Source organism: Amblyomma maculatum, chromosome 6 (genome assembly GCF_055883805.1).
Source record: "Amblyomma maculatum isolate TAMU_Amacu chromosome 6, ASM5588380v1, whole genome shotgun sequence".
Lineage (NCBI taxonomy): Eukaryota > Metazoa > Arthropoda > Arachnida > Ixodida > Ixodidae > Amblyomma > Amblyomma maculatum.
In genome coordinates, this window is record NC_139349.1 from 5,738,488 (window position 1) to 5,762,755 (window position 24,268).

The 24,268-nt window shown below is 50.9% G+C and overlaps 2 protein-coding genes across 5 annotated transcripts in view; one reads left to right on the forward strand and one right to left on the reverse strand.

The window, feature by feature from the left end:
• Positions 1–24,268, reverse strand: part of LOC146184976 (uncharacterized) — a 591,446-nt gene that overhangs the window by 39,453 nt on the left and 527,725 nt on the right. The gene's annotated exons all lie outside the window — the stretch shown is intronic.
• Positions 4,127–8,608, forward strand: LOC146184978 (endothelin-converting enzyme-like 1). The gene is made up of 3 exons (XM_084605929.1): positions 4,127–4,509; positions 4,965–5,265; positions 6,609–8,608. Exons 1-3 carry the CDS (start codon positions 4,175–4,177, stop codon positions 6,945–6,947), a joined length of 975 nt encoding a protein of 324 aa, XP_084462055.1. The 5' UTR covers positions 4,127–4,174; the 3' UTR covers positions 6,948–8,608.

The window sequence follows — 24,268 nt, forward strand, 5'->3', positions numbered from 1 at the left end:
TGAATAGCGGCCACAACGGTTGTGACCAAAGAAGGAAGAAAGAGGCGTACTATAGGGCTCCGGATTAATGCCGGCTAATTAGAATTTGTCTTTTAACGTCCTCTCACTAGGGCACCTCTTTGAGCCTAGCTCTCACATACTGGTTCAGTGAAAATTAACTAGTCCTGATGACCTAACTTAGCATATTAGCCCCTATAAGCCGGTATTCTGCCAAAATGGGAAACATGCTTCACAACATTGCGTGCACGAGAAATCCACATTAAGCCTCGAAGTATATACACGCAGTTGTGAATAGCAGGTATTAAGGTGAGATTCCTATATCCGTCATTAGCAACGGAACCCGGCGGCGCCCAGCATAAGTGGTCCCGAAAAATAGCTAGGTAGCGTACGTCATCGGGAGAGTAACGTTGTCTGGATGTGCGCAGTATACATCTATACGCTATACTAATCCACCTCATGCTTTCGAATTCACAACACGTAAGCAGTTTTAAGCGCGCTCCGTAGCATTTTTTTTTTCTGAAAGTGAATAATTACACGAAGCTTGCTACAAAAATCATGTGCTGAAATTTCGCGGATTGACAGTTACTGACGACAAGACCTCACGGAAAACACGATTCAACAAATTCTTCTTGAAATAGAATGGTGATGACGCTGAATGTCACGATTTAATTATGTAGCTATAAGTTTATATAGTTTGCTTTTAGAGCATTACCTTCAGCCGTGCACAGTAGTCAAAGGATGAAGAGGAAACGTTGAGTGCTTCAAACCACAAATCAAGAATGTACTAATGCCTGGATGTTGATGTTCAACAGACGAATAACAGAAAAGTCACAGCGTTCAGTTAAACGACTTCACTCAGTGCCAGCGCGCAGAAAAGAGCACAAAACAACAACAAAATACAAGGCCCTCTGTATCACGCATCATTCGCTGACAGTTGTACCTGCACCTTACGTGAGAAAATTGTTTCTGACTCCAATAAACTACGCGTGCTCCTATGCGGGATAGCTCAAGGAACTTCGTAGCAATAGAACCAGCGATATATCGAGCTTTGTGGATGCCGCGGCGCAGTCACACGGCTCCGGAAGGCTGTTGTACGACGTGCAGAGGATGCTGTCCCAATACTTGGCGGGCCACGAACAGGCTTATTACGACTATCCGGGCGTGTTTCTCAACAAGGCCGTCTACTTCCTGCCCAACTGCACGTCCGCATACAGCCGCAACCGGCTCGGCTGGGAGCCCTGGCAGGAAGTGCTCCGGACTGTGGAGCTGCAGGACTGGCCTTACCGGAGCGGCCTGCCACGCACCGGCGCCAAGGTGTCCGACACGGCCGCCAGGGTCGACGCGCTTCTCGGGGTGTTCCCCTTTGTTCAGGTGCGCAGTTTGATTAGAGACGTTTAGCAGAGCGGAGGGAGACGTACTAGCTAGAATTACCGGGCGCCGGCTGCGTACCTACAGTGGCCGCACCGCGGCACACCTATGCCAGCGCGCGTGCCTAAGAAGCGTTCGGTAAACCGAAATACGTCTCTATTATTATGACAGGATAAAAATTTTGTTGGAGCAGAAATAAGGCGTCTGTCGGCGTTATCACGCTGTGACATCACGAGGTCATGCAACATAGCCGACTGGGATGGCGAGCTCAGCAGCAGTTGTCAGCTGCGCTCGGTAGTGTACAGACGGTCTAGACAGCTCCACGTACCAGGTTGGAATATTGCCAGATAGGCCCCGCTGTGCGCGCCGCAGTGGCAGAAAGGGCGATCACGGAAGTATCTTGAGGATAACAGCGCGGAACACAGGACGGGAGCACAAGATTAGAGGACGACACAACGAGCGCTGTGCTCCCGTCCTGTGTTCCGCGCTGTTATCCTCAAGATGCATAACCAACATGCCCAAGCTGCTATTCTGGCACGGAAGTATGTCGCCGAAGGCGAGGAATTGGCTACTGCACAGGGGCAATCGCGGAAGAAGAGAAGCAGGTAAAGCTGACTTCAGGCTTTAATGCTATCGCACCCTTTACACTTAATGCAATTAAGTATCCCCTATGTACATTACACGCGGCTACTTTGTTACACTTAATGGAATTAAGTATACTTTAATGTACATTACACGCGGCTACTTTGTTTTTGATCAAGCAACGACCAATCCGCGCTCACAAGGCAACGTGAAATACGCACCGCTATGAAGAATTGATGGATTCATCGAAAATAGGCTTGACGTCATGATTACAGTGATAAGCCGCGCGTGGTGTTAAGCCAACCTGAAAAGAAGCTTTTCTATGAAAAGACTACCGGGTACGGCTTAAGTTCTACACTTACGTTCTACCGCAAGGCCATAGTGCTGTTAGCCTGACTTTTCTGTCCTCACATTTCGGCGCTTCCACTTTCCGATTCCTCTGGCAGCACTGTGCCACAGACTGGTTCTTTGACACGCAGCTACTTCGGCCTAAACAAAGCGTCAAAAGAAGATGGCTGTTAGGCGTATCAAGAAAGTAAAAATCACTGCACCATACGTATAACCCCTCACAGGTACGCGTGAAGAGCGAGTACCAGCGCTGCTGCGCGATCCAGTTAGACGTTCCAAGCACGGTGTTCAAGCGGCACGCCCTGTGGAACGCCCGAGAGACAGCGTCAAACTACACGGACACGATATTCAGCGCCCTGACGCTGCTGGGCTACGTCGCTGGCAGCGAGGAGCTCGCCCAGGACGTAGCGACGCTCGAGACGCGCCTGGAGTACGCGCTCGACTTGCGCGGAGGCCCCTCGTTTGGTGGCTTTCGCGAAAGGCCCCCCGGCACCCTGCCATCCAGCGGGCGCCACTGGCACTGGCGTTCTTACGTGGAGAGGCTGCTCGCAGGGGCCGCCGGCAAAAGAAGGCACTCCAACGGTAGGCGCCTGCCTCCGCTGCATCTCCTCCTAAATAGCCCGCTGGTCACTTTGTGATCCGTGCAGGAAGGTTTGGGCCTTGCTGTCTCTTGACGCTGTGGCCAGTAATGGCTGACTTACGAGGGTTGGGTCCAAAAACTCAGGGCACAGCCCACTGACAACGGTTCTCAGCGAAGAACCGCGGGATCTCATTTCCCAATGCAAAACAACGCTAGAAAGGCGCGCCGCTAATCTGATCTTTTTGGAAAGCACCAATCATACTTCGCGAAGGTTTCTTCACTGGGTGTGCATCTCTCATAGCTTGAGTCGCTTTGTGACGTTGAACCCCATAGAGCAAACTAAACCATCTTCACGGGTTGTTGCGCTGTTTTTATTTCACCGAGACAAGTTTAGCGATGAGCTGACATCAGCTTTGGAGGCAGCATAACAATATGTATTGGCCACAGCCACAGCGAGACTCGCAGAACCGAGAGAGAGGGGGAGACACAATATAAGCACAAAAAAGTTGACAACAGAAAAATTAAACCTGATGCGAGAAGTCTTCAATACAATTTATTCACAAGATCTACTGTGATGATTTTATCTCAATAAAGCTTTGGCGGGCTGCAGAGCGCAGCGGTGAGCCCGTGGACAGCATCGAGGTGTGGGCCGGCGAGTACCTCCAGGACTTGGCCGAAATCATGGACAACAGCTCACGCACGACACTCTTCAACTACGTCGGCTACCGACTCATGGTGCATCTGTCGCCGCTCTTGCCCGACGACGCCGCTTTCCTGGTGCCGCTCAGCCACGAAAACGCCGCCAGAGGAGGCTCGGTCAGGTTACAGGTACGCATCCCCCATTCCCGACGTGAACCGGCGCGTCGGCTCGGTCATCGAATGCGGCTTAGAGTGGTCATTAGCTGAAGAAGCTGGTAGCGAGTATTGATGGAGAGAGTCCTGTGAACCTCGATCAGTAGACAATCCGAAGCAGTGTCTACGAACGAGGACGCCGCTAGGGCATTGCCGCCATGTCAGCCAGGCCCCCCATCGACAAAAGTTATCTTCGTAATGTGGTCTGCAAGTTCTGACTTTCAGTCAATTGCCTTGTGTACGCAGTAAGCGGTATAGGCAAGCATTCCAGAAGCAGTCATAAAAAGTAACGAAACGCAGACAAAGCTTGCGACTGCGAGCCGGCGCTTTCTGTTCTTGATAACGTCACTTTTGCCGTATCAAGGTAGCGACAGCAGCTGACCGCAGGCGTGTGGCCGCCTGTTGGAGCGGCTGTTCCCGTTCGGCACGCGCGTCTTCCTGAGCATGGCGCTGAGCGCGGAGACTCACTACGCGCTGGAAAAGCTCATGGAGGAGGCCTTCAACGACACGCGCCGGCTTCTGTCCGAGCGCGTGATGAACGCGTCTTGGTTGAACCCCGTCGAAAGGGTCATCGCGCGCGAGAAGCTCGCCGATGCGCAGTTCGTGTTCATGGGCGCCGTGCGCGACTTGAACGTGCCGACGGCCTACTACGACCCCAACGGACCTTACTTCGACGGCGCTCGGCTTCTGACCAGCTACGTCGAGATGCAGGCGCACACGCGTCGCATCTACTACAAGCCGATGACGGTGGGCCGCCAGGATTGGGACTTCGACAACAGGTACGCCGAGAGAGTCCACTGGGCGTTGCTAGTGCGCATTGAGCGTGCCAGAGTAGGTCTGCAATGCGTTCGGCAGACAAGAGGTACATGCTTACTTACTCATCTACACACGGATTCCGACAATGCAAAAGATTACACTGAAGGACCGAGAACGCAAGTCAGAGGCAGGGAACTTGTACAGTTAACCAGCAAATCCAGTCTGGATCCGGCGCCAGTTCCTCCCATAGCGGCTGAATAAAAGCAAACTATATCCAGCAGAAGGAGACGATCGATGCGAGTCCCATAGCAGCACTGCAGTGTGCCTGCCGTTTGCGAATCGTTTCAATTCGCTTTCTTCAGTCTTCAAAGAGGCACCTCGCCCTGCATCAAAATTAGTCTGTTATAATCGTTAAAACATAATTAATCTGCTTCCAGTAGCCGCCTTCCCGGGCTGCCTCTGTCCTCTCGTTACGCAGGTACCACGTGAGCAGCCTTCGTCCGAACTACGAATTCGTCCAGGGCCGCAACCAGCTGTTCGTGCCGTACGGGGTGGTGGCGCGCGGTCTGTCGCAGACGGTGGATGCAGCCTTGGAGCCGGTCGTGACTCCGTTCCTGCTGCGCGGCCTGCTCGAGGCCGTGGACGAGCGGGGCGCCTGGGTGGACCACCGAAGCCGCATCCGCAACTGGTGGAGCACCGCCACCTACAAGCGCTTCGGTGTGCTCAAGGACTGCTTTTTCGCCCAATACAAGGCAGCCATGCAGGCCTTACTAGACAAGGTGAGCAACATTCATCCGCGGGGCGCCACGTAGCGCCAGGGGTACCATGATGGTACACTGTGCATAGCCTCTATCAGCATTCTATGCGGCAGGTGGCACTACGTGCATTAACCACACCAATGAAAATTACTAGCTAAAACTGGGCTACGGCTTGCCGTCATTGGTCAGCGTTGCCGTCGCTGCCTGTTTTTACTCCGTCTATATGTTTACGTCGATGCCGGGCGTTGGAAGCGCGATTCTGACGTCATCCGCATCAACCACGACTTGATGCTGGATTAGCGATTACGCCACAGAAATCCCTCCTTGTTGGTGACGGGAGTCGGTAACCAGAGTGGCGTTCTCTGCGAGTCGGCTAGCTTTTCCCGCAGCTTCAGATTCAGTTTCCCTCCATTTTTCCTTCCCTTTAGTTCAGCTGCTTCTCTCAGCCGCAACATATTTTAGTTACACAACGGCTCACCTTCAGTAACGGCTCAAGCAGTATAGCTTTGCCGACCTATTGGTCCGCCACAACGGTCACCAGTGTCATGCAAGTCGAAGTACAGCAGTAGCCCACAACAGGAATTCTTCAGGGGGGAAGCTCATGGGGAAACCCTTCCAGGAACAGCACAGCCACAGGCCAGCGCAGACATTTGGAAACCAAACACCTATAGCGCAGCCACGTGTAGCTTCCTCATCTACCTCCTCGTGGCTAGCGTCAGAGCGCAAAGTGACCGGCATGGATTGCCCACCGTAACCGCAGCATGTTGTTGTTGATGATCAAATGGCATCCCTTTGCATATCTGACGGCAAAGCAGCGTCCCCAGAGGGCGTGTCGTGCTGCGTCTTTGTAGACATTATGTTCTGGCTCAATTCATTTCCGCCGATACACACGCCGAAAAGCATCGATCATTTGGCGACGGCAGAGCACGTGAGGTTTCTCGGTTGTTTAGAAGCGAAACGGAACCGCTCAGTCGCGTGCTGTGTGCGCCTATGTGTGCATTTGGCCTAACGCAACGCATAGAGCCGAGAGCTGGCCAATGTCATTCGACTCGTGATCCATACTTTTCGGGCAACTGCGTAGAATTCAGCGGGAGCAAAGTTTCTATGAAAGCAGCTCAAAACCCTGCCACGTGAGGACGCCGTAGGCCATGGCTATCGGCCGTTTCGGTATTACACATTATTAACATACACTTGCCATTCAGACGGCATGTGCGCATTATCATGTTTGCGGAAATTGCTTTACGGTGGCATTTCATAGAAATACGTGCAGAATGCACGCGGTACGAGAAATGCGTCATGAACGAACGCTGTTTTAGGCCAAAGCAGCAACAGCCGCATCGGATTCTACCGCTTGGCTCTCGCAGGAGGTGGACATTGTACGAGACATGGGGGCGCTAGTGGCCGACAGTCTGCTGCTGGCGCCGCTGTACGCGCGCTACCTGCGCCGCCTTGCGCTGTCGCCGGATGCAGCGCGCGAGCGCCATAGCCCCGTGGCGGGCCACACGTTCGAGCAGCTTTTCTACGTGCTGCACGCGGCTGGACAATGTGAACGAAACCATGGAGCCGAGCGCGTGAGCTTCGGCGAGGCGCCTGCTCGGGCACGCATCAACGTAGCCATGCGTAACCACCCGCCGTTCGCCGCGGCCTTCGGCTGCCAGCGCGGACACGACATGCGCCCGCGCAGGACCTGCCCCGGCTGGTAGTACCGGACGCAAAAAGTGTGACCATCATCGACAGGCAACACGAGCCGTCAGGGGAATTTCATACAGCGCTGTAATTAGAGCCATGGAGTATCTCAATTGCACCTAGAGATCAAGTGGTTCATCTACCTCAAGAATGCCGGGAAGTGTGAGCCTTTGTCGAGCAAGCAAGTGGCCCAAAGCCACTTGCAGGAATACGGCTTTTCTTGAGGTGAACCGCCTAGGAATTCTCTGCTAATTCTCACACTAGTCTAATGCAAAAAATTCACTTACAATTTATTCACGGAGCGATACACGTTTACTAGTGGAATAGTCAATGGTGCACAGTTGGAGGCTGCTGCTGGACGAAGCGCCTAAAAAAAAGAAAAAAAAAAGCATAAAAACTTTGCCCAGTCAGCAACCTTTCTTTTCTCTCTAGGCGCCTTTGAGAAACTCCACGGTTAATTATGAACCATGTGTTCTTCCACTCACATTCTGAACTGCCTGCTTATTCAGACTAGAAAAACTGACAGCGCAGCGCCGTATACACGACGCTACATACGGTGTCGTTCAGTGCAGCACATGTGTGCCGTCTTGTTCTGTTAAATGCGTTGTTTACGAGCACGGCTCTATACATATGCCGCAGTATCGAAATTAAAGGATCGGCAGCAGCTCGTGGTGGTTGTGGCATGCATAACGTGCAGCTGTCTAGTAAAATAAAGAAGGAGGAAATGATGAACGTGACGAATATCGGATAATACTGCTGCCCCGGTGATTTCCCAGAATCGGGCACAACAACCCGACGTTTGCGGATCATTGCGTTTTCGAATCGCTCCTACGAATGAACTGAAGTGAAACAAAATGCACAAATCTACGACACAAGCGGCTTAGTGGAATAATTATAGACTTCACAGGCGTCAAGCAGAGAGATTGTTGTCGTACTCAGGGAAACACTGCCCACTGAGGAAGAAGAGACACCGAAACAAATACGAAAAATCAAGACCGAGTTATCCTACCTGGAAGTTTTGAACCATCCCTGGCTAATGTATCCCAGCGTTTTTCACTGGTGGCCACGTTATAAGGCTTCGACGCGGCGCACAATGCAAAAACACGTGCTTAGACTGATCCCCTTTCGAGCACACTTTTCACGTTCGTGACGCAGCGCCGCAAAATAGCTGCACACGTTCATCGCTCTCACAAACAGGACATCCGCTTTTGCAGCAGGTGGTCACTATCAGCGCGTGTGCGTTTTGCGAAGCTGAGAGAAGCCACACACCGACGCGCAAGCAACGGAGCTCACGGCATCTGCTTCATGAAGGGGCTTCTAAAACGAGCGCACTTTTTTCTTTCACACCAGACAGCGGATATCCGGCGTGAAGGGCGTCGCGGAAGACTAGAAAGAAGTATAGTGTACCATCAGGCGCACATCCAAGTTACGTTCGGGCTACGGGGGAAAGGTTTGCGAAAAGTACGCGAAACCCCGTGAACTTCACCAGGAAAGCACACAAACACTGCAGATAAGGCGTTCGCACAACACCGGTTTCGTTCAAGCCCACAGCCATGACTCGCCCGGGCGGTACAGCCTCACCCCCACAGCAACAAGGCAGTAAAAAAGGGTGCCGAATACACGCCGTGTTTGGCCTTGATCAAGGTCAGCGAAGGCTATGAGTTGGTTGCGCATGGGTGGTTCCAACACGCGACGCTGCGTTGTCAACATCCAAGACATTCGGAACGAAAATTCGAAAGAATAATAAGCCTGCAGTCGGACTGAGGTTTTAAGGAAGGCATGAACAATTCCGGAAATTACAAAACGATGTTATCAGCGCAAAAAGTGTCTTCAAGTTTGCTTCATATAAATTAGGTGGAGCACGCAACGTAAGCGGCTCCACCGCTGAGCCATATTTAGGCGCACGACACGAATATGTTCACTTAATCCTCCTCCCCTTCTCGCTTCTGACGCAGGCATTTGAATGTGTTGGGGTTGCCATATATGCCGACGCGCAAACGTCTGCACCAGACAGACTGCGCCGTGGTTGTGAGAGCAGCAGGCAGCGAACAACGCAGTGGTGCATTGCGAATGCTGTCATGCGCATTCGCCGGAGGTTGCATCACTAAATGTATATACTATATATATCCGGGACTGCGTTCAGTCGACTGGGCCATCCGATGGGTTCGGCCTCTGCGCACCTTAACGTACATTCCTGGCTTGGCAGCGAGCTGCGGCACGCAAGTCGAGACACCGCGCAGGAAACAATTGCTCATCTTCCCTGATAGAACTAAACTAACTCGGACCCGCACAGCCTGTCAAAGGTTGTCTGAGGCGGTGTTTAAAGATCAGGATTGCTTCTGTTGCCCTCGCGAGCGGCAAGCGAAATTACAATATAAAAAGTCCCCTTTATATTCTTTACCGCGATAACTGAACACTGACACTTAAAGTAGTTTTAGTACTCAGACAACAATGCGAGATATCGCGCAGTCATAGCAGAAATAAGGGCAACAAAAATACTATTGTCTTTCCAGCTGAACGTTCACCAGCGGAATACTAAATACAAAAAAAAAAAAAAAATCCTAGGACGGTAAGGGGCGACAAACTATCGTCTGCAGTGCATGTTTCAGACATTTTACAGGATCTGTCCTCGTAAGCATCTTACGCGACATTTGCACGCCACGAACGTCTCGAAAGAAAAATAAAATTACAAGAGTTCAACGCTGCTGAACCAAATATTGAGCGAAAGCACTAGCTGCGGGTGACCGAGCGTTCTTCTCTTTTACTTCTTCCTCAGTCCACATATAAAGTCCCACTTTAACCAAGCCGTATGAACGTGCCGTAGTGGATGGAGTGGAACGTGTATACCAGGGTCTTGGCAGGCTGATTCTGACATAATCGTTCCATGTGAAACGAGAGACCCAAGTTGGCAGCTCCTGCCAGCCCACATATAAAGCCCCGCTTTAACCAAGCCGTACGATCGTGCCCAGCTCTCATCCTAGTGTCACATGGGGTGTGATGTGCGGCCGCGCTACGCCGACCGCTTGAGTTGATAGCCCAGCTCTCCCCCAGGTGTCACGTGGGTGCGGCCGCGCCACGCTGAAGGCACGAAACCTTGAGTATTGCTTTCGCAATAAAAAAAAAAAAAGAAAAGCCATCATTCCGCCATCATCACTCCAGAAATGATGATTTATACAGAGCACCCAGTGTGCGAGAAGAGTCACCTGCCTGAAAGGGAAAGGTTGGCAAAAACTGTACTTCTTGCCAGGAAAAGCAGCTTTCAAGAACACAGTGATGATGTGTCGCCAACTGCTGACGTGGCGTGCGTTAATGGGATACTATTAAAAGGTTCATGGGAGAAAAGGTAATTGCCCTGTAATTACCACTGACCGTAGACAATATACGATTCATTTGATGTTTTAACTTTGTTGATCCGCACAAATGACAAGTGAAGTTGTTGGTTCTAGCTCCCTCCGTTTTGTGCGATCTGCTGCACGCTCGTGATACTGCGTTTCGAAGCGCCTGTTTTGATGATGTGGACAAAGCGTCTACGCGTTCAAATTTGGGCTTATATATAAAGGGGGAGGTAGGGTGGAGGTGTTAGGAGTTCGGGTTGGTGTGTTCGTGCTTTCAGACCGACTTGCGCAGGGATGGAAGTTCATGAGGATGATGACACCCAAAGCACAAGGAGAGTGACTGATCGTAAGACTGGGCTTAGAAGGAGGTCCCCTCCTGCACCACGGCAAGCGCGGGAGACCAGCAGCCTAAAAAGCGAGATGTTAGGTCGCGCGTAATAGTCCAACGCAGCAACCACAGAGAAGCTAATTTATTCGCGCAGACGAGGGTTAGAGCCGTGCTCGCGGCCATTGTGTCCTGTTAAAGTGATGTCACGCTCCATGCAAACGATTCATGATTTTGTGACACCGCCACAAAACTCCCTGGTTTCCGCTCTAAGGAGGCTGTTATGCTATCGCGGAGTAACCCGGCTGCTTCGCCACTCGTTGGCTCGTCGACGGGGTGACATGGCCGAACGTGCATGGAGGCGGTTTCAGCGTGACATGGCCGAGCTGGTTGCGTGGAGACAGCTCCAGGTCGAAATGGGGCCAGAATCAACGACAGGGTAGACAAGCCCCGCAAGAGGAGCAAGCGACCACGCAAGTATGCCGCTGAAGTATCAGCGGCAATGACAGAGGAGGAGAAGCTGGCCGAGCGGACTTCAGTCTTTATTGCTATCGCACTCTTGACATGTAAAACAATTATCTTCTAAATACTTTCCTGGCCCTAACCGCGTCTTGTGCGCGAAGGTAGCGCCAATTAAATTTGGGGTCATGCTTCCGAGGAACGCTTGCAGTTATATGCCCCTCCTTGGATACACACCCCCCTCTATTTTTAAGTGTCTTTCCGCCGGCACAGAATAAGTTCCGTGGTGCAATTATTCCAGGACTCGTCCTCTGATTAGCTACATCAATATTTCTGCGCTTTTCGTGACCCGGATTCTCCCGATTCATTTCCGGCGCTGCCAGAAGATGTACAACCCTCCAAACATTTACTAATACTAACATCACGGAAGCATAGATCAGGTTGTAGTTCAGCGCCCAACGCTGGACCGCAGAGACGAAATGCACGAATGACAGTGCGCACAGAGCATCCCCCATTGTAGTGTTGTCGTCTGCTCGAGTGTTCTGCTGCCGCGACACAACCCCCTTGCTCGGCTGCACGTCAGCAAAAAAAGAGCAGACGAAGCTGCAAATGAGAAACGCTCTGTGTGTATGCGCGTAATTTCATGAATTTTGTCTCTGCGGTTCAGCATGAGGCACTCGGACGTTTAGTCGATGTTCCCGGGGTAACATCCAAAATTTGGAGAGCTGGATCAGGATGGCTCTTGCCAGTGGCCGGCTGCAGCTCGAGAGTAGTCCATTTGTTATTTCTTGCGGCCTATCCTGGCTATTGAGTGCTTCGGAGTGCCAGGCATCCAAATTCGGCTCGACACAACCAAAATGAGACGCAATCGACAACAGTTAGTGCCAACTGCGACAAATAGTTGGACTACTGGGTATTAGTATTCGACTGGCATGATTATCTAAGTTTAACGTCCCAATGCAACTCGCTATGAGAGGCGCCGTAGCGGAGGCATCCGAAAATATCGACCACCTGGGGTTCTTAAACGTGCACTGACATCGCACAGCACACCCTGTTTTTCATTTCAATCGAAAACCGGCCGCTGCGACCGGCATTCGATCCTGCATCTTTGTGTTTAGCAGTCGAGCACCACTCAGCTACCGCGGCAGGACTGAAGATTATCTAGCTTCGTAAAACATCGCTGTAGGCAATCAGAGGTGGGCCGGGAGTATTATCCCACGTGTCGGCAGAATAATCATCGCCTATTTCTTTTCCGCAGGCTGTATTTTCTGCGCTACTAGAGGTATTATCGAATGACAGCACACACAACTAAAGCTGCGTGCGCTAATGGGGCATAATGGCGCATTCCAGGTGGTGATACAGAGCATCGGTCTGAATCTTCGCGGCAGCATACAATCAACCGTGGTGCTGGGAAAGTCCAGTTCACGACTATAGGAACAAACGCCCATTGGAACATGAATTTCGGTCCTATGAGCAATAAAATATGCTCCGGATCACCGACTGGATTTGCAAGAGCAGAACTGGTGAGTACGTACCTTGTAGTAGTAGGATTTCCACAGGGCGAGTATCATGGCTGCCAGAGATTGGCGAACACTTCCGACCTGATCGGTGACTACTGCCAGCAAGCGGCACAGTAACGTCTGCACACACAGAGCACAACGCACTCCACGGCTCGACGAGCGAACAGTCTTCAACAGGCTGGCCACCTCGGAAGTTCCCGCACGGGACTACAGGTCAAGCTAGCGATAAGACGCCGCGGCACTAAGCGACGAATACACCCGAAAGGCCGCTTTGTTTCCGGAAGTGCCGATCGAAACTTCACCAGAAGCGTCCTTGTTTCCGCAAAAGGAAGGACATGAGTACCGGCAAGAGCAAGGACGAGATGAAGAGGCCGGCGAAACCAGACTTGACGTGACGGCAAACGCAACAGAGGCACGTGAGTTCCGTACGCTTTAAGGCCACACAGAGCGCCAAAATAGTGGTTCGCTCCACAGGAGACCCACGATTCGACTGGTGGTCGCGAAAAGGAGTTCTGTTTTGGAGGGCTGCGCCTGGAGAAAGAGCGAACAGGGAGAGGAGAGAAAAATGGCACGAACGAATGCATAGGTAGGGGAGAGACCGGTGAGTTCACGGGCAGGCAGGACCCCCTCCTAAATTTAGAGGTTGACAGAGCAGCGGCTTCGTGTTTCCCCTTCGCCCACCACAGCGAGCCGCAGTGGTAGCCACGTGTCATGGCCGCACGCAGAGCGCGTGGGGGCCGCGAAACCGAGCGAGAAAAGACTACTCAATTGCCGCCGGTGTTGCCGCGGAGATTCACGTTTCGACGATGCCCAAAAATTGTTTGTGACAGCCTCCCGCGACTGTTGGGTGCTACAACTTGTTTAGTACACCGGAGCGGTTGCTTAAATTACCCAATTAGGTCTCCTGCGTAGAGGAAAATTTGATCCAGCGGAAGTGTATTTTCACCGCAGCGATGCCTGCCTCAGCGGTGAAGTCATCAAAGACGCAGTAGACAAAGGGCGGGGAAAGGAAAGGGAAAGGCGCTATCCCGTGATCTGGCCGTAAAAAGCCTATATTTCTGCACCGTGAATGAGAAATCGAGAGATGGATTAAGATGTGCATTGAAGTGACTAAAGTGGAGCCGTACAAGTCACGTATATGTACTGTGCACATTTATTGACTATCCGATGGACCGCTGCGACAAGTGACTGTCCCAACGACGGCGCGCCGATTTGTCGGGACCACTTCTGCACACCTCCGACTGGCCAGGCTCCGTTGCAAATCAGGCATATACGGCATTCGCCCAGTCTCACCTGCCGGTGCGCACAAGGGGCGAGAACGTACAGAGGTTTGGAGTGATTAGGATTAGCGGATCATGAAAAGGGTAGATGTCAAGAGGATGCCGCTGCAGAATTACTTAGACTCGTCGCGGATACCCGCTAACTGATGACACAGGGCAAACCTATGGATTCTAAAAGCGAAACGTAGGCGCATGCATAGTCACCGTGAAGGAGTGTGTAACGGCTGGCTCACTACAGGACAACGTAGTCTAGCCTTTTTCTTGCAGCGAGCTTAACATAGAGGCCGCATTTTCGAGGCATTAATTTCGTCTTGCTTAAAATCGACCGCGGCTGTCCGGGAAACTGGTACCGAAACTCGTCCGATCTGTCCCGCATCCCGGGCATATCGTCTTTCCCGGGACGGGGTTAACGCCGATAAACTTTTGTCAGGTATGTGCGCCGAACGCATTGTCATGCTCCGTCATTGGCGTCGGCAGCGGTGTGACATGTGCGCGAAACGCATTAAACAGGTAAGTAGTTTTTCGGGCGCAATCCTGCTCCCGGCCAGCGGGAAGTCAGGAGCAGCGATGAATGACAGGTGCCCGTAGAAAATGAAAACAAGATGAATCGTTACGATATACGACCCCTGATTCTGGTTAACGATAACAAACCACTGTAGAAACACTCTAACGGCATGCCATGGCTCACGAAGCTGGATTATCCCTCAACCGAAAGAAACAGACTAGACGACGCGTGCCTTGCAACTGCTAGGAGAATCATCCAAAGTTTCAATCCGAGGGAACTGCATGTTACGCACAATATTCACATCCGCGACCTTCCTGTTCAAAAGAGTAGTTGACACAACAAATACTCCTTTTTCGACCAAACCCGCTTACCGTTAAAGTCGTTAACAAATCGAACAATTAGAGCACCTACTCGGACGAGGGCGTCACACGAGAGACTACCAGAGTTACAACACGCGCTGTGGAATGGCAGTGCACAATGTTTGTCCCACCCGGACATTACCGAGTGAGTGAAATATCCAATCCGGACAGACTCCGACACCCACGTAAGAAGAGAAATTCCAGTCCTGTGCTCCGCCCTGTTCCCGTCTCCCATATTGCCACCTTCGCCTTATCCCCGTAATCACAGAGCGCGATTTTATACAGAAATGCGAAAATGCGCCCTGTAACCGCGAAGAGAGGTAAGGATTGTTCCTTCTGATTTCACCCCGGGAATTACAAAACAAGAAAAAAAAAAATATTTGCCATGCAAGCGCAAAGCTGCTCGCTCACAGCTGCATATACCGTTAGAAATTTCAGACGTCATGTACCAATGAATTATCGCTTCAGCCACTAAAGTAAATGCGTATAGCGACCGCACTGGCATGCTGCGCAGGATTGTCTCCCAACTGAAAACAATTTGAACCCCTATCGCATTGCGCAGGACGCGACGCACTGAACCCTTAAACATTGCGCCCTCTCGGTTCTTTTGAAGGCTTTTGAAAATTCCCCCCTTGGCTACCGGGCCACTGAATGTACGTGAAGGTAGGTTGGAGATGTAGTTCATCCCTCTGAAGAGCTTGCCAGTGCACTGCCTATTCTAGGTTACCAGCTAATACATTGTTGTGTGTTTTTTGTTCCCAATCATCAACGCCTGTTAAATTAAGTAGTATATACACACACGTCCAGCGCCCTATACATGTAGAACTTCAGTTTTTATTAGTAACTCCAGAAGTTTGAAGTATAAAAACGCGTAGTTCCCAGCGTATACGTTCTCAGAGGCGCTAGACTTTTTGCTGGGGTGAGCTTTTATCTCTGTCAGCTTGTGCTTAATTTCCTGCATGTGCTGAGAATTAGGACACCTCGCGTGTGCAAAGGAGGCAGGGATGCTCTAGGAGAGCTGACCACGCTGGCATACCCACAAGAAAAGCAAACAAGATAGGTGCACTTTCCTAAAAGAAAAATAAACCGCCACGCGCTGAGTGAAATGCGACACTGCAGTTGATTTCAGATGCATCAAGTTTTACCTTACCCTTAGTGCCCTACCCCTAGGATGGCTCAACACGGTGCCAATGAAAATGCAGTTCTTTCATAAGGTAGGGCCCTTTATTTTGAAGGAAATTAAGCATAATTCCTGAAAGTTTTAAGTATTAAGCAGTTTCGGAACGTGTGGTATAGTTAAGCAGAGTATGATAAACTGACAGCTCCTCAAGGACATATGACTGCGTAAAATCGCCTTCGCCATCGCCACAACTGTGAAACGAAGTCCAGTATACGCGCGGGAATGGCGCCACTCCCACCAGTTTCCTTCTGTCGCGCGCGACAGGAGCGGATGCGCTTTTCTCGATAATTTTCAAACCTCATTTCCCCCAGAAGTGTCTACAAAGATGCGTGTAGGCCTAAAGAGTTGGAGCAGGTTGTGCCCCTCTTGGTAGGGTCACTGCGAAGGTCGCACAAATACAGAACAATACGCAATACGCAAGTTGATATATGCACGAAAAATGTCACTGAGCCAACCCAAGTTTAGAAAATGAATGCGCATACTGGCACCGCGCGAACGAAAGACAGTCCAGCTTCAGGAAACATTTGGACCTTAAGCACCACGCGTTCACCGCAGTCTAAATAAACTGGTCCCGGCTATAACAGTCCGAAGCAGCAGTGCAAGCTGAAAAGGATGTTTTCACGCCTACAACGGAGAGAGACACGGGCAGTGCGCCAGCGTTTACAGGCTAGGCACGAACGCGGCAGGGAGCGCTGGACTCTGGAGCACAGGTGTGAATTTGGCGCAAGCGTTAGCGCATAGTAACTGAAATGGGACAACGAAAAAAAGGGGCGATCCTTACCACAAGAACGTTGCTGCAACAACGGACTCCCTGGATTTATCACTTGTTACCTAACAGTTTCGCCTAGGTCCCCACCTCTTTGTTACGTCATGCGTCTCAGCGGCACTGCTAGCAACAGCCGGGGCGAGCCCCAATGTAGACTTGAATCCTCATTTGCAGTCATCTCATTCGCAAAGAAACTGTGATTAGCCATCTTTTTCTATTACCTGGTACACGTTCGTTCATGTATGAGTGACAACATTTGATCTGCACCACGCCATTCTTCGAGTGGTGGCTCCACTCTCGCAGTCCCCAAAAGCTGACCACAAGCTCCTGCATCCCCCAAAAGCTGCGCCCTGCAATGAGTGGGTGAAAATTAACCGCGAGAAATGAAACGGCCGCGCAGTATATATACACGCCCGGCACAGGGCGGTTCTCACCGGTGACCGCCATATTTTTAGCACCACCTGAAGAGCGAAAGCGACGCCGTGTCCGCATATCACCGCGAGAGCGGCACTCAAAATAGGCCATACACGGGGACACCTCCAAGGTCCGCAGTCTCGCAGACGTGCGCGGCGCGCGGGGTTCATCGCAGTCGGAGTTTGCGCGCCTACCATGAAGAGACGGCCGAGGACGGAAAATATACCAGATTTTCAGGAATACAGTTCGTAGGCTGCGCAGGTTTAAGAAATGATAATTTTATGGTATGCAAACAATCTTCACGCTTTTGTCTTAGCAGCCGTTCGTGGCAAACGTGACGCTATCTCGAAGTTTCTGAGACTGAACTTCTGCCATCGCATGACTAACTGGCTGCACGCGTGCTAACTGGCCCCAGTAGCTACCGCGAAGACACTGTGATAGCATGCTCCGACAGACGTACAAATAACAATGATATTGACTACCGCGGTTTCCCGCCACAGAAACACGAAAATGACGTTAAATGTTGTTTCTGTTAAAAGATGAAAATTAGTGATGAGTGCCCAAACTTTTTGTGCTAACAAAAACATGTAAAGCAACTACAGGATTGCACACTTGTCCCCTGCGGGCTATGCACGGGTGCGGACAATCTATTAAAATAACTTTATTTTTTTCTTTTCAGCTCGGAATCAGCTCTGCGCACGTAGACGCCGAGAGCGGACTACATGGCGGCAGTCACGGCATAGAAGCTGCGCCGCGTGCCTTACCTCCGACGGCAGCTGCTTCCGAGTGCCGCTCGGCTTGGCAGCCGCCACCGTGATGAGGACGCTGCGAGGGTGCTTGCCCAATAATTACGCAATTTAAAACGACCGCAGTCAAACGTGATGCGTATCGGCTCGTGTCGCTGCGCGGCCGGTTGTGACAGGCACGCTGCACAGCACCTGCCTCGACAGCCGTATTCGGTTGCATAACGCCCGCTGGAACGATAGCGCACGCCGGCGGGTGGCATCTGAGTGACACATTGCAAAGTTCTTTGTTATTTTGACCACCGGGGTCTTATAACGTGCACCGACATAGTGCAGCACACGGGCGCACTCCGATTCCATCGAAAGCAGTAAACGTTAGTCTCGACGCATGCAAGCCATATGTTAAATTTTAGTACATTCGAAAGATGGAAAGCTAATCTCAAATGAAACTTTCGAAGCAACCGGAAGAGGTAAGAGCTACATATAGCTGAGAGAGGCATCGACGCATGGATACAGGTCAAGTACTGCTGCCCAGTGGTTACGCCAATGGCGACGCCGCTCAAGCTAGGAACGAGAGGTGCGCTGTAAAATGCAGATCAGCCCGCACTTGTCACCCTGCCGCAGGAGGATGGAGAAAACTGTCCCCCCCCCCCCCCCCCTTTCCGTAAATGCGCTCATTTCCGTCACGTGACGGGTGCAAGACATTCTTAAGAGCGCCCTAGGCCACACATTTAGCTTGCGGATAGGAGGGGAATGCCGTCTACCGTTTACTCCGGAGTAGGCTCCTCGTAAACCTATCGCTGCGAACGCGCGCACACATTGACCGATTCCAGAAACCGTGACGCACACGAGGCAAACCCACAGATGTTTCACTTCCCCGTTACGCCACGCCGGACAGCTGGAAGAAAACAGTGCGTCGTCGGAGCGGCTCACACGTTACGCGCCAGCCACCAACTTCGGCAGAGATGGGCCGGCACCGGCGGCACGCTGACTGCGTTGTGCCCCGCACATGCACCGAATAGCGGGCGGGAAATTCCAGCGCCAGGACCCCCGCAGAGCGAAGCAAATAGCGATTAAAAAAGAGATGCGGACCTGGCCGGGAGACGGGTTGAAAGCGCTGCACAAAGCGCATCAAACTAGCAAGACATAAAGGCGTAAAAACGAACAAACAAAAGATTTCGAAACAAAAGCTGGCTCGCACCACAGCAAACGGCGACGGAGAAGCACTGCAACTCGTCGGTGCAGTGACTTCCCCACAAACAGAGAATGCTGCAAGCGTGGTTCGTTTCTGAGTGGGCTTCTAAAAATTGCCCCCGCCCGCCAACGCCAGATACGCACAGCTTTCATTGTCTCCTCCGGGCCACGGTGCCTCAAACACCGCTTGTGCCCTTTCCATCCTCCCAGCTCTCCATTGCGTCCGTCACTTATAGTCTTCCTCCTCTCGCCCTTTCTCATCTCTCTCGGCCAGTGTGACGAAAGAAAAATGCGATGACGTAGTTTCTCTCTTCACTGACGCAATCCACTCTCACTCCCATTGACGGAGTTGTGCTGGAGTGTACTACAGTCGGATACTACTCACGTCTGCAGCAACCGCCACACGCAATCCCTCCATGGCGGAAAGTAGCGGTTAAACCGTTCCTGATTACCTAAACAAATTAAGCATCACATCAAATTATAAGCACAAGAATTTCCACGCCTCTAACATTTTGCTAGTAAAATTTCATAAGAGAGTTCGCCTACTGTTCAGTTGTATCTTACTTTAGTTGTGCCGAGGATGAGCGACGCCGTTCGGTCGCACGGAACCTGACTGAAAAATAGAAACAAAAAATCTTTAACAACGCCACATGAGCTTATTTACCAGATTTCGCTTAGCTGTTCGCGTAAGGGTGAATTTTGCCTCACGCCACCCCTCCCCATCTCTCTCTCTCTCTCTTTTTCTTTTAATGCTGTCCATATTCGTTTCGACGACAGTATACGAAGTTCGGCATGTCTTGATTTCTCGGCACGGCCCATTTTCCCAATCCGTGCATGCAGGGTGGCCGCCATCAGATGCCCGGGATTACGTGTCCAGAAACCTTGAATACCGGAGCTCCTTTACCACTTGAGAGGAAACTGCAGCGTCTGGAAGAAGAGCGCTTTCGTTCGTCATGCCTGCATTTATGTCTCCGGTTGTAAGAGGCCCCAATTCGACGAATAAACGACGCAAAGGCTCTCTCGGTCTGATATATCGGTTCATGCCAAGGGCTTCACATGGACCTGCTGCACAGAGCGGTAGCTGTACTATACGTAAGCCCTGTATTAAGGCGTGCCTCAGCGAGCCAGATCACAGATATATGCCTCTATGAGGGACCTTAATTACAGTCTAAGCATCGCTACAGAGGAGCAACTGCCGGCAGATAGCCGCAATGTTAATACCACCAGTTGCTTGCAACAAGCTGAACAGAAACCCAGCTCGCGAGTTGCTCTGCCTGTTAGAGAGTGACTCACGCACTATAGACGTCGATAAAAAAAGACATAAAAAGATGCTATATAGTTGAGGGAAACACAGTCACACAGCAGTTGACCAGAAGGCGCGAAGACTAGCCCCGCGCTCGACTTGTGTGCCCAAGGATGCGGTTTCGAATAGAAAGTGGCGGCCGCTTTTTGATGGAGGCGAAAAGTAAGGCGCCCGTGTGCTGTGCGATACCAGTGCACAAAATTTCTGGAGCCCTCCACTATACGGCGTTTCTCATAGCCTGGGTCGCTTTCGACGCTAAACCCCATAAACCAAAACGAACCCCGCGTGCATTTCATCTACAGCAGCAATGTTTGTGTGTTCGCGTTTCATTTGATACGGATAGCGCATACAGTCACCTGCTGGCCTGGATGAACATCGTAACGACAAAACACCAGCCCTATATGCATCTCTTCCCCCTTGGGAGATGCCAGTGGTCACACTCCTCCATCGCCGAACTATAAACCGCGATTTCGTCATTCCCAGGGAGCTCCTCGCTGCCCATCACCGAGAAAAGCGAATCCCTGATACGACTGACATATACACCGACGCTTCGATTACAAGCAAATTTGCATCTATAGGTTCGGTATGCGATGACACCCCTTCCTTTTCAGGCGCTTATGCCAGCCACCTACCTTAAGGTACCCCTCTTCATGCTGAACTCCTTGCGATTTGGGGAGCCTTGTCAGGAGTGCCTTGCACCGGAACTGATTCAATACGTATTCTTACTAAGTGATTCCTATGAAGCTTACAAGGAAATCGCTACTCCGGGTTCGCAAGATGCAACTGCTACGGCCATACAGCGCCTCCTTAAACGCCACCAACTCGCTACCAAAACTGTTGTTATTCAGTGGACCCCAGGTCACTCGGAAGAATCAGGGGGCAAAGCGGCGGCACACGCTGCGGTTGCCTTGGCAGGTGGGATGTCCACATTTACTACCCCACCACCCTTGCTTCATCCTTACTCGACCTTGAGCGGGCAACTAACCCCTTCTCTTGCCCTTATGCACTATACTCGGACCAGTCTTCGTAGCCTCAGTCAGCATCGCATGCAGGTGGCCACACCAGACCCACCTTTTACGCGAAAAACCCACCTCACCCGAAGTCAAGAAGTCTTCTTGAATAAGCTCATCGCCCATGCGGCTTACACGCTACGTATTATGGTCCGCTGGCGTCAGTATACAGAGGAAATGATAACGTGCCCCCACTGTACGACTCTCGCGCAGCGGCATATCTCATCTACTCTGGGATTGCCCTGCTTTTTCTACTGGACGCCACCGTTCCCTTCTAGAAACTGATGCTAACACACAGATGATACTTGCCAAGTATGGCTCCCTTAGTGGCCTGGTCAAAGCAATATGATTTGAGTGACGACCTGTACAAACAATGAAGATTCTGCCTACTTCCCTTTACCCCCATCTATGGCCATGAACCTTCCTATTCAATAAAGGACGTTCAATCAATCAATTTAGAGCGACAAGAAAAGCGCCACACGCACCAACACCGCATTGCAGAGTCTACGTCAGACGCTTGGCATTTCAGAAGAGTGTCATTAAATGCATGCCTACATATTGTATTTATCCCTTTGTTACCTATTCATTTATTTATCTCAAATATCAAATTCATTCTCTACTAATTAGGCAGACACTCTTGACATATACGGACACGAGTTTTTAAAAAGCACGATAGCATACTAGTACTGTATGCTGTACGGTTCAACCGGAGCTTGCACTTGACCTTGGACTTACGCAGTATTAAAATATCGCTGCATGGTTAAAAATTTGCGTTGGTATCTTACGAACTAAACCAAAGCGCTTTACGTCACAATAGAAATCGTCAGAGCTTGATGGTTATCGCTCCTTTTTTTTTTTTTTTTTTTTTTTTTTTTTTGTTCCTCGCCGGACGCAACCGGAGGCTGCAGTATTTTAAAGAGGACTGGTATATATATATTGAAATGTTTCAGGCCAATGAGTTGGACGCGGCAGTCAAGTCGTAAGCCGCATCAAAGCGGCCCTATAAGCCCCGACCAAATTTCGGCGGAGTGGACGTAATCTAGGACGCCAGGACGTGCAACGCAGCTTCATGCGCCGCAGGGAAACGGTGCGGCATATTAGGCAAATCGCTAGGAAAGTTTCGAAAAGTGGATCACCGTTTCCAGGCAGCAGGCTCGTAAGACTAATCATTGGGAGCAGTCGCTCGAGAGAAGCGAACGCACCACAGGATTCGGCAACGTTCGATGCTCTCGGACATAACTCGTTACACGGTGAGTGCGCCGCTGATGACTTGAGTCAGTCACTCTATACTGCATAAAAACCCTTGGAAGCTTCGATAAAGGATTACGGGTTTATTAGCAAGTATTTGAAATCGTTGCGCCAGATATAATTGGCGGTTGTACACTGCGCTGGAAAGGTATACGTGATTTGAAATGCCAAGTGGGTCAAGTCAAGACCCACTGAGGTATTAAGAGGGTTCAGCTTAAAAGAAGGAAATGCAGAACACAACTGAAGGCTTAGCAGGTCCAGATTTCAGCCGAAGCGCGAACGCATTACACGACACCGACTTTGCTGGTCGATTATACGATATATGATAAATAGTACAAGATAAATTCGTTACGCAGAACTTTTTAAATGCATCTTGCCGGCCCTTGAGCATGAGACTAAAGAAACACCGTCACCGTTTGGGTTTCGCGCAACTGAAGGCTAAAAGGCTTGCGAGAGAAATTAAACTAAACGAGAAAAAACAAACACGTGCAGCTTTGACAAAAATATATACAGCCGAATGATTTTGCTCCTAGCCCTATAACGAGGGTCCTGGAAGAACTCCTGGAATACCTCAGCTCGAGAAGGCTGGGGCGAAAATTATCGCCCCTTTCGAGACTACGATCTCTGGAGACGTGCAACCAGCTCCGCTATAAGGCTTAGAAGCAAAATCCTGTCTCTATATTTTTCACAAGAAGTGTAATTAAACCTACATCACACTAGCATCAAGGCGGCAAGAGTTACACCGTTAACAGCTTTAAGATGGCTGCGGGGAAAAAAAAAGTGAACATAAAAGACAAATCAACCGGTAAAGCTGACGTCAAGGAAAACGAAAAGCGGCAGCATTTGAAATAACGCCGTAATCTTGTACGTGCCCTAAGCTGCCCAGAGCCGCAAGAACGCACATCCTCGCCGAAGCACACCCGTTAGGGACGAAGGCCGCGATATGACACCCTTATTCAGTGTTACGCCATTTTCGCGACCCACCTCGCCTGCGAATCAAATTATACTGGCCTCAGTTACTCTAAATGGAAGCGCCGTCCGACCGTGCGGCACAGGCCGACGGCTCGAGGATGTCCACACACTCATAATCGCGTTCAGTCCAAATTAGACAGCCCAAGAGCCCAGCCTGTCAAGCGATAAAGAGGCGGATGAAGCCATCCTTAAGAGACGCTGCACAGTCCCGCTAAGTGACCAAGCTTAACGAACAGGATGCGCAGCGAGCTGAGTCAACGCCCTCTGCTGCCTCGGCTGGTCGCCTTCATGCTTGCTGAGCTTCCCATCAAGATGAGGCGATCTCCAAAGATGTAAGCTCGTGCTCTCATTACCCCGAAATGAACAAACTCGGATCCGCACGAACAGTACTCGGATATGATATGCCACTATAAGGGCCGGCACATTTGTCAGCAACAAAATAGTTCAGCCCTATGGCTTTACAAAACGGCCAGAATGCCATTCTTATTCGGCGCTCGCTCTGTCTTTCTATTCCAAGACGAAAGTGGTGGTTAAACTTGCCTTGAGAATTTGAGATACAAGAGACTTGAAACCGCACTACCACGATACATTCGCGAGGGCTCTGCCCGTACTTCAGCGTGGACGAACAAGACAGGTCTAGAGCAATGTCTCCGCTCTGTTGTTTCGAAACACAGCGGTCGCACGCACCGTGATGATCGATCACAAGTTCGCTGCTTGCGACCCAC

What these genes read in the sequence shown, in the direction of transcription:
- LOC146184978 (XM_084605929.1), top strand. Translation starts at nt 4,175, where the DNA reads ATGGCGCTGAGCGCGGAGACTCACTACGCGCTGGAAAAGCTCATGGAG. An exon ending in GATTGGGACTTCGACAACAG is followed by an intron (nt 4,510 to 4,964) that starts GTACGCCGAGAG and finishes CTCGTTACGCAG; the next exon opens with GTACCACGTGAGCAGCCTTC. An exon ending in TGCAGGCCTTACTAGACAAG is followed by an intron (nt 5,266 to 6,608) that starts GTGAGCAACATT and finishes TGGCTCTCGCAG; the next exon opens with GAGGTGGACATTGTACGAGA.